General features: G+C 40.5%; 1 protein-coding gene across 2 annotated transcripts; it reads right to left on the bottom strand.

Annotated features, from left to right (window-relative positions):
* Window positions 1–865: 865 nt before the first annotated feature.
* On the bottom strand, window positions 866–6,383 carry LOC142935426 (glutamine synthetase-like). 2 transcript variants are annotated; one of them, XM_076079800.1, is made up of 7 exons: window positions 6,366–6,383; window positions 4,613–4,787; window positions 4,191–4,352; window positions 3,961–4,107; window positions 3,019–3,146; window positions 2,692–2,891; window positions 866–1,175 (listed from the first exon to the last, which is right to left on the bottom strand). In XM_076079800.1, exons 1-7 carry the CDS (start codon window positions 6,381–6,383, stop codon window positions 866–868), a joined length of 1,140 nt encoding a protein of 379 aa, XP_075935915.1. The 2 variants fall into 2 exon arrangements, with proteins under 2 accessions (XP_075935915.1, XP_075935916.1); XM_076079801.1 differs by lacking the exon at window positions 6,366–6,383 and having other exon boundaries at window positions 3,961–4,119; window positions 4,613–4,781.
* Window positions 6,384–10,673: the final 4,290 nt, after the last annotated feature.

Genomic DNA, 10,673 nt, shown 5'->3' on the forward strand with positions numbered 1-10,673 from the left:
AAACCAGTGGTTCCACCTGGTGGACAATTGCCATAAGTCATTTACATCTGTAGCGCAACAGTGTATTGGGCTAAATTGTTGTATGAAGTTATTTAGCTGGAATTCAGATAAATAATTATCTTATAGATGCAATAACAAGATGGAAATAGTAACTGTGCGATACTGACACACTCAAATCTTTTGATATTTTATAATAAATATCTGAAAATCAATATATACTGTAATTATATGTGTGCAGCCCAAATGGTGCTTTAAGAAGCACTTTCAGAATAATATAGAGTGTGAATATGATGACCAAACTGCAACTGCTCTCAGATGCTTTTTGTCTGCTGATCAAATGCACTTTATTTCCCATGTTCTTTTAGCGGATCTAATACACTCTTCCTTTAATCTTATACTTGAATGTGTTCTTTTAACTGTTTTATTATTTCCTATGGCTCTGTTAACTGCTGACTTGCAAAGCCAAAGCTTTGAACAGAACAGTGTATAAATAAACTCACACTTTATTTTCTAACCTGATATTTTGCAAACAAACAAGACGGACACACTTATAGCACCGCTGTGTCTTTATTCCACTAACACCCGTGAGACAAGTTTTAAGCGACAATGACTCACATTAATGCAGCATAATATGCATGTAGGCTCAGAAAAAAAGAAAGAAAGAAGTGTCATTTCTTGTTCTGAGAGAGCTGCTGTACATAATATTTCTTCAATTTCTCATTCCTACGGAAATTAACAGTGCTGTCTGTGCACAAGGAAATATATCTAAACTTAGATAAATGACACCGAAACAAAAATAAATACAAAACGCCCGGATGAACTGAGAGGCAGATGTGCGATCCTACATTTCTGGAGCACCTTTCTTCTACTTGCTCTCTTCTGCGTCTTCTGAATCAAGCAGGCAGGTGGTTGCGATGGCCTTCGTCACGGCGTACGGGTCGCAGTTTGCTGAAGGCCGACGGTCCTCGAAGTAGCCTCTCTTCTCCTGGCCCACCTGGCGGGGGATGCGGATGCTTGTGCCTCGGTTGGCCACTCCGGCAGAGAAGTCGGTGATGTTGGAGGTCTCATGGGCACCTGTGAGACGCCTAATGTTGTCCTTCCCTCCATTCGGGTCGTACACTTGGATGTGCTCGGGGTGTTTTTTGCTCAGCTTCTCGATGGCCTGCTCGATGTATCTGTCATCGGAGGAAAAAAGGGACAGTTGAGATATGGAAGGTTGTTGTCCGAATATTATAACTTCATAGACGAGAGGTTTATGCATCAATAAGGGGATGAAAATGCAGAATGACACGACTGAGGATTTTCACAATCGTGGCAAACATAAATTGTAGCTGTGTCTTGTCATCATTTTGTTCCTGTCAATAAAACCCTGCACAATCTGCTTAGTCCTGTTTTTTTCTCTCTTAGAGGGAGAAGAATCAAAGCAACATTGATATTCACTTGGAGTCATGTTGTTGGTCAGCGCCTGAAGAATGTAAGTTAAATAGTCATTCTCTTTGAGCTCTGTGTTTGGTCTCCACCACCTCCTGAAGGAATTATTCTGCTCTTTAGCTGCTAAATGCTCCACTATGTTCACCCACAGGTTGCTGACTTTGTCTGTCTGCCCATTGGTGTTGGAGTATACAGTGGATTTGTAAAGCTTTTTCGTCAAAAAAAACTGCCTGTCGAGACCAAAAACGATGCCCATGAAAGCGAGGAGATTGAACCAAAACGGTAAAATTGGGTTCCATTAAATCGAAAACGGTGAGCTGAAAGTTGCTCCGTACAGCTGAGGGGAACTGTAGAGTCTGGTGATAGTTCTCTTTGGGTTTGACATGAGGAGCGAAACCTTTCACATACATATGATCTATTGTTGATGTGAAAATGTTAAGCCGCTTTGACTTTATGGAAACTCAATTTACTTAAGTCACAGAAAACACTTTGACTCATAGCCTATATTCTAATTCATTAGTAGTTTGACTTTTTGAGTATGTAAAAAAATGTGATATCGTCCTAAGCTTTGTCTTGAAAGAATGTTAAAGACAGTAATTATATGAAGAATAAAGCCATCGTGTGAAACTGCAGAGAAATATCAAAAGTGTGTGTGTGTCAATGTCAAATGTTAATCTGGAGAAAAATGTTGGCGAGTGTCTTGTGTTTTTGAAATTGCAAAAACCGATGATGGTCAAAATAAGGACACGAAAAGTAAAGTGCATGTACATTACAATTACTTTTAAGAGGATTTTATGGAATGATTCAGACAAAATCAAAAAAGGTATGTTATTGAACCATTTCAAATAAAAAAAAGAATCAGTTAATTAATTCATTTGTGATCATACAAACACAGTTAAAGCCATGTTTTTGCAACTGTGACACTATTTACCCAAACATTGATCTTTCTAAATCAACTTTGGTCTGAAAACGGTGCTCAAATAATTTATCGAAATCCTTTAAAACCTCCATCTGCAAAAGTAAAAATGTGTTCACTGTAAATGTACGGTGGGCTTTCTATTTCTTCCCTTTTGGAAGACAAAATACTCAAATATGAGCAGGATTAAAGTTATCAGACAATTTTTTGAGGAGGATTGTTGTTAATATGTCAATGGTTGGGATACAGTAATTCCATTTTAATTTATTAAGGGTGTTACTATTTTACTAAGTTAATTGATGCATGAGTTACTCGCATTACAATTTTCAAAGGACATTACTCACTGCAGTCCTCCTGCTTCTCTCATCTGCTTGGTGCTGACGTTCGTGTGGCAACCAGCACCGTTCCAGCTGCCCTTCATAGGTTTGGGGTCCAGTGATGCAACGACACCAAAGTCTTCACTCACGCGATGCAGCAGGAAGCGTGCGACCCACAGTTGGTCGCCCATCTCAATACCCTCGCAGGTTCCCACCTGGAACTCCCACTGAAGTTAGGAGAAGTAGAGGCAGAGAATAAAGAACTTGTGTCCAACAAAAATAAACAGAGAACAATAACTGGAGTTGCAGGCATACAAAGCAACTGCTCATCTGCAGAATAACGGTGACACATACCTGAGATGGCATAACTTCAGCATTAGTGCCAAAGATATTAATCCCTGCATAGAGGCAGGCCTTGTAGTGGCACTCCACAATGTCCCGTCCATAAGCGCAGTTGGCCCCCACCCCGCAGTAGAAGGGTCCTTAAAGTGGAGACATGATAGGAAGCTTGTTAAGACTAAATAAATACAAACCTGTAGTAAAAAAAAAAGACATTATATATGTCATTGATTGACATTCCCAATTTTTGTAGGTGTTCTTTTTGTAGCTCTTTAGAATAACACATACTGTATTAAGGGTTTATGAGTTGTAATTAATAGCTTTATTATTGGTTAATACTAAAAAAATACTAATGCCTTATTAATAATAATCAAGACATTAGAAATGAAACCTTTGTGTTGCAAGTTTGTAAAAAACTTAACACAAATAACTTGGGGTCGTCCAGCATAATTTACTTGTCCTTGCTCTTCACCAGACCTGATGAGTAATAATCTATTTGTGAGGACAATGAACGTGTGTATGATGGTGTATGAACAGGATCATGGGTTGAAGAGCATCCACATCAAAATTGATTTATCATATTTGAAATATTTAGCCTTTACGTGTAACTGCAGACCTGACTTATTAGGCTACTGCTCCATTATAGGGCCAGTGTGTGGGATTTGGTGGCATCTAGCGGAGTGCTTGCAGATTGCAACCGACTGAATACTCCTCCACTCACTCCTCCCTTTCCAAGACAGAGTGCATAACCTACGGACTTGCGTTGCTCCTTAAGTTTCACAACAATGTCAGAAAACTACAGTGGCCTTCAGTTAACGTAAAAACATTAAAAGCTCTCTCTAGAGCCAGTGTTTGGTGTGTCTATCAACTATCAACTTGCAGATTCTTTATAAAGTCTGCCTAATTTGTTCCTATGAATGAAGGGAACAAAGGAAGAGAAAATGATGGATGATTCACCTTGGGGTTCGGGGAATCCATTCACGGGCCAACCGTAAGGATGTCCGTCTATTCCTAACAGCGTGTACTCCTGCTCCATGCCAAACCATATGCAGTGCTCTTTGACCTCCTCCATCACTTTGCTGCAGCTCGCCCGATGGTTAGTTTCTAGACAGATCAGAACAGGAGTGAGCAGTAAGTACAATTGAACTTACTGAACAGGATTTCTGACGGAAATGTGATGAATGTACCTGCAGGTAAGCGGTTGTATTTGAGGACCTCACAGAGGACCAGTTTGTTGGGGTCGAGGGAGAACGGATCCCTGAACATGCTGACTGGGATGAGGTACATGTCGCTGTTGGAGCCTTCGGACTGGTAAGTGCTCGAGCCATCAAAGTTCCACTCGGGAATATCTGCCAAGACAAATGAACCCGAAACATCTCAATCAAAATATAAATATATCTCTTCTAAATATAACTTAGCTGTAAAACCGGTTAAGCTCGCTGACTATTTCCGCCATGATGTCACCGAGACTAACTTCCTTTGTCTTCAATGTGAAAAGTCTCAAAAGTTTAGAATCAAAGGGCGAACAATGACTCCATATAGTTAAGTTACATATGCAGTTATAGGCCAACCACACCAAAGTAATAAACCACAAAAATAGGGCATTTACCGTCTATGCTTTTTGGCTCGCTGTCCAGGGTTCGGGTCTTGTTGCGGAGAGCCTCACCGGTGCCGTCGATCCAGATGTAGGTGACCTGGCACTTCTCTCCCTGCGGCAGGCCCATGTACTGCTGCCGCACGGCCTTGTTGAGGTGGGAGCTATGCGAAACTGAAGCCATGCTCGCCTTTAAACATAGAACCATTATGTGACATGTCAGCTCTGGTGTTCATCTATTCATTCATACTCTGGATTAGTCACTTCTTTAAGGTCGCCAGGCCAACATTTGCTGTAATTTAACAAGCTAATATGAGCTTTCCTTCCTTCCTTCCCTCCTTCACTATCTGGTTCACTATCATGTTGTCACCCTGGAGCAACTAAGCTGGTTTATGTTTGCTTGGGACCTGGAGGGCTTGAAACAATTCCACTCACAGAAAGCGAAACACAAAAACATCTTAGTGACAGCTGATTCACAACCGATTGAACACGGAGAGCAGCCGTACAACTGTGCACTAATATAACTGAGACCAAATCTGCCTCCTGATTTCTTTATCAAGCACAATTACTGTAAGTGTAATTAGAATAGAGTAGAAAAAAAACGAAATGTTCGCAACATTTTTACATTTGGTCTCTGACTCTCTCCATCTTTACTTTTACTTCGTTGCACAGAACATGTGGGAATTAAATTTGACTCGGTGTCAGTAAAAGGAGAGTAGTTCAAACATATTACACTACTGCTGTACATATTACACTACTGCTGTACATATAACACTACTACTGTACATATTACACTACTACTGTACTATTTACTTAAAAGAACAAATCAACACACAACTGTGGAGTTCCCTATTTACACCTGATCAATCATGATTGATTTCATTTTATCTTACAAAATGTGTGAACAACATATCTAATAACTGATCTAGTTGCGGATAAAGAATCAAATCAAATCATATTTTAACATTATGCTTTTTTAAGGTTCCACATATTTGGAAAAACAATTCAGATACTTGTGTTCTTTTTAATCCTTCCTATTTTTGTTAACTCAAAAACATTACCATATTTAACTGTATACTTCTAAACATTACATATAATATTACATTACATTTACACTCTAGGTTTAAAACAAGTCATGAAACTCTTCCACAGAATCAGGAAGCTTGAGTTGTATCACAGAGAATAACCAAAAACTGGATATTTGATGAATGAACTTAAAATAATGAGTTGTATTCATCAGATTAGACAACGATGTTCAACAAAGCAAATTAAATACACAGACAAATAATTTGGACTTACTGCGCAACAAGTGACTGAAGTTGTAGTCGAGGAAGAATTTCAAGACAACTCGGTGTCTGCCGTGCCTAAACCTGCTTACGGTATTTAACTGCACTGCAAATACCACGGTGATGACGCGGGCTCACGTGCCCTTTGCATAATATGACACTACACTAGGTGTGTGTTTGCTTGCGTCTGATTTTTTATTTCCATTACATGCAACATGATGTTTCCATTAGACCAAATCAGATCCTTGATGCATTTGACTTTAAGCAAAACGGAAACCTTACTTCCTCTCTTCTGTGAAGAAAAAAAACAACTACCCAAGTGATAAAATGAATCCATACTGTGTATTGTCAGCACGTGCAAAACATATTAATTAACCCACTCTGCCCTCTATATAGTACAACAAACAAACAAATCAGACAAATCATTACACAGGTATAGCTGAGGCGGACACAAACTCCCATGAGAAATAATGAACACCCACCTGCTCCAGAGAGGACATCTGCTGATAGTGTCTGACTGCTGTTTGCTGAGCTGAGAGTCTTGCAGCTCAGTGAACACAATTAGAGGCCAGAAGCTGCTCATATGTTCAGTTTCCGTCAGGTTAGCTGTCCTGAGATCAGAGGGCGGAAATTCAACAACAGCTACAGAAACAGGACCGGTCACATGGGACTGTGTGGTGGTGGGCAGCACGTTTGTGGGTTACTATCTAGACACAATGTGATGGTGTGTTTGAGTGGTTGATGCGTGCACAGCGCCGGCCAAAGACACGGATTGCGTGAAATGCCAAGTGACAGCACTTGTTTCGGCTATGCACCGGTATGTGAAAAATTCATATTATACGGGAAGCTAAAACCGATTTACCGGTACCGGTTGAACCGGTAAACCGCCCAGCACTACAAGGAAGGGTGACAAACTATTGTTATTGTTGGCAATGGCACTTTGGTCATCCTCTGACTTTTTCCTACAGTGCCACCAGTAGGTCACTTATCCAGTGAATTAACCCTAAATCTACTGGATGGATTGGTATTCCTTTTTTTTTCACCAAGAAATTTGGCACACAAACACACGTCCCCTTCAGGATAAACTGTAATAATTCTGGACATCCTCTGATATTTCATACTATGTTTTTTGCTAATCGCTATTTCAATGTTATGCTAACACGCTAAACTAAGACGGTAACCTTGGTCAACACTACTATCAGCGTGTTAGCATTGTCCTTGTGATACAGATTGCTAGCACGCTGACATTACCCTTTAGCTCAAAGCACCTCTCGCGGAGCTTTTAGCATGACTTTAGGCTCCTGGTCTTGGTTTTGATACATCTTGGAACTATTTTCTTGTTGTCTCACTTTTTTTGTGAATTCCCCTTTTCATGTGATATTATTTATGTTTTTTTTGTTGTTTGATTTTGATTTGATGGTCAAAAAAGTACATGGAGTAAGTAATCCTTTTAATGTATGTGTAGGTCTAATTTTGGATGTGCTGTGTGTGACCCAAGATGTAGTTTTCATTGCAGTTGCATGATCATCTGGCATGTCATCCTTGAATCCAGCTGAAAATATATTTTAGTGTGCACTTGTTTGCCAATACCTATGGTACAGGTTTCACACACATATTACCTAATTAAAGTTTGGCCTGACTGGTTCAATTGGAATTTGAGTAGAAGTTGATTCTGTAAGTATTCGTACTCCACTGAAAGTTGTCGCTGTTTGAGTTTTGATTGCTCTTGAAGAGATGGATGTCTAAAAGGCCAACAGCTTAAGTTCAAGATCATAAAGGCCTTTCAATTCAGAGCATGAACACAAAGTTCTATTTAAGTTTCTTCTGTACGTGGGCGTTGTACAAGTTAATTACGCTGAATACAAAAGCAGATCAACAATAGGAACCAACAGCCACAATATAATTCTGAACATATCTGAGTAGAAGAAAAACAGGATCACAGACAACACCCTTGATTCCCTCCCTTTAATGATAGTGACCAACAATAGTTAACAGCAGCTGGGCTGAGTCATGTAACCTTAAAACCTTCCTTACCATCACCACAAAAGAACCACAATCCCAGCGAACAACAAACTTGTTGCACAACATTCTTTGCATGGCGTTGTTTTTCTTCCCGTGCAACATCACAGTTAGTATGGTTAGTTTGCGTTAATCATAAAAAACAAATTAATTTCTACTGAATAAAAAGGTATCTGACTCAGCACTTTATGTGCAGAAGTGTGAAGATATCTTCCTCTGAGACCTCTACGTCCGTAACAATACAATGCAGGGGAATGGAATTGTGTTTGTGCTGCTCAAAAGCATAGAACTTTATTTTTGAGGCACATAATCCACAGGTATTGACAGATTGTATTGGGACTATAAAACAGAGAGCTCAAAAAGAATTTGAGCCTCAATGCACAGTGAAAAAAGGTTGAACCATCTGCTGGATTCGGCTCCCAAAAGTCACTTTTGGGGTGTTTGAAAAGACAGCAGAGCCATTTTTGCATAACTCGCCACAGCGCTGAGAGCAACTTCCGCAGCTGCTGTTAGCTCGGCCTGGTTTGCTGCCATTCAGGTTACTCTTCAACAAGTGTCCTTGTCTGGCTCCTCTCTTGATCAGGCTTTCCTCACGATGCGGCCACTCTTCCTCAGGTCCCTCCCTCCTCTGTCGGGCCTGACAGACTGGCTGCTTGTACTCCAGGCTCCCTGACACACCTGGGCGCTGAGGAGGAGGTACAGGTGATTAAAGCTCAAAGCATATGTCTCATGATTGACGGTCTAAGGAAACACATCATACCATGACGGTTCCCCTGAGGCCATCTGAAATGAAATCAAAAGCATTTCAGGGAACACTTAAGCAGGTTCGCTTTTCTAAAGCTTTCTACATACCTATCGTTCAGGAAACTTTGCTCCAGTGAAGGGAAATCGAGTACTGACGGGAAATCGAGTACTGACGTATACAATGCTGAGAAAATATTTACATAAAAAGCATTTGGAAACACCCAGAAAATTCCCACAACCAAAAATTGTTTGATGGATTATTCAATAAAAATGACTCAAATGTAGGAATGGAGTATTACACCTTAAAACATTTGGAGTGCTAAAAGTTGATTATCCATAACTGTTAAGAAACTTAGCCAAAGGCTTAGTCAGATCTCGTTAACTTTCCTTTCGAACAGATGTGGCCTGATTTAAATGGAATTTATTATATTTAATGGAATTGCTAATTGAGTATTTCAGTTCTTGGACAAAATATTCTAAACTCAAGGTTCACTTACTGTTTTTTCTTTTCCTGGAACAAGTAGAACTTGCTCAGGTGTCATCATGTGAGTTTGGTCACATGATAACAGGTGATCATGATGACACTGAGCAAGTCCCATTAAGACATGAGATATGGTCGAAAGCACTGGAAGAAAAACTAGTAAGTGATCCCTTTAGTATTGAGCTTTTCATCACAGCTTTGTGTTCAGACCAAGAATGAACCTCAATGCTCAAACGATTGTCTTATTTAGACAAAGTTCTGTTACAGCTAACAGTAATAACACTGACGTATTTGAGGAATTTGGTTTGTTACATGACATTAAACATTTTTTTTGTTTGGATTTTTTAAATGTGTTTTTCAGTAAGGAAGGGTGACCAAACTATTGTTATTGTTGGGATTGGTATCTGGTGACACCACACCAAACAATGTATTATTAAATCAGTGTCAGTTTTTCAGCTAATCCTTACACAGCTATCAAGACCTCATCAGTGCCTCCATACTTATCAAAACATATTGGTATATAAACTACTTCCAGATGTTCTACTTCTCATTAAAACCAAATCTAAATCGCAGCCACGCGTGCGTGCGCGCGCACATGTACGTGCACACACACCTACATCTCACCTTGAACGCAGCAGAGGTCCAGCTGCTCGTCTTCGGGGCTTGGCGCTCTGTCTCCGGTACTGCATCCAGCCGCAGACCAGCTCGTGCGCCATCATCACGTACAGCAGGAAGATGAGCAAGGCGGGATCCATTCAGCCGCACGCGCCGCTGGATGAGAGCCGGTCGGTGCAAATAAAAACGGTCCAGATGAGAACAAACAGTATCTGGGCTGGTGGTCTTGTGCTGGGATGGTGAGGAGGAGGAGGAGAGGGTCCTCGTGGCCAAGTTGCCCCGTGTTCACACCAACTTTAGGGACTCAAGGCGCGAGACAGGAACGGCTGCTGCGGCGGGCGCTCGCACTCCACCCGTGTCAACACGCCATCACCCAAAATCAGCTGGTCATCCGAGAGAAAGCGGCAGTTTTTGAGACGAGAGTCACGGTGACAACAGCAGATATGGGGACATCGGAGGATGTTGCCGTAGAGACGCGACGGTTGCTAAGGACAATATGTCGTCATCTCCTCTTCCTAAAGATGAACGAGGCATTTGACCACAGCGGAGCAATTCAGGGAGCTATACCACGCAGGAGCACGCGCGATTGCCATATAGGTTACCATTCATCCTCTGTACCCTGGATGCGATCACTGATGCTGTGCATTATTGATTCATATTTAACGATGCATTTCACCGACTGATGAATAAAATAGATACTGTATGAATATAAGATAGATCAATATCTTATATTTATAAAGTATCTAAATGCAGAGTAGTATAATGAAAGAGATGTCAGGGGACATAAGAAAACGTTTGGTATAAATGATTGGTTAAGCAGTTAAAGGTTAGTTATCAAAATTCTCATACATTTGTTGTTGATTGACATTGATCATATATTTTTGCAATAATTGTGAGCAGACACATTCAAATTATTACTTTAAAGAACCCA

The sequence above is a fragment of the Anarhichas minor genome, unplaced genomic scaffold (assembly GCF_050575085.1).
Source record: "Anarhichas minor isolate MPS153535 unplaced genomic scaffold, ASM5057508v1 ptg000073l, whole genome shotgun sequence".
Classification (NCBI taxonomy): Eukaryota; Metazoa; Chordata; class Actinopteri; order Perciformes; family Anarhichadidae; genus Anarhichas; species Anarhichas minor.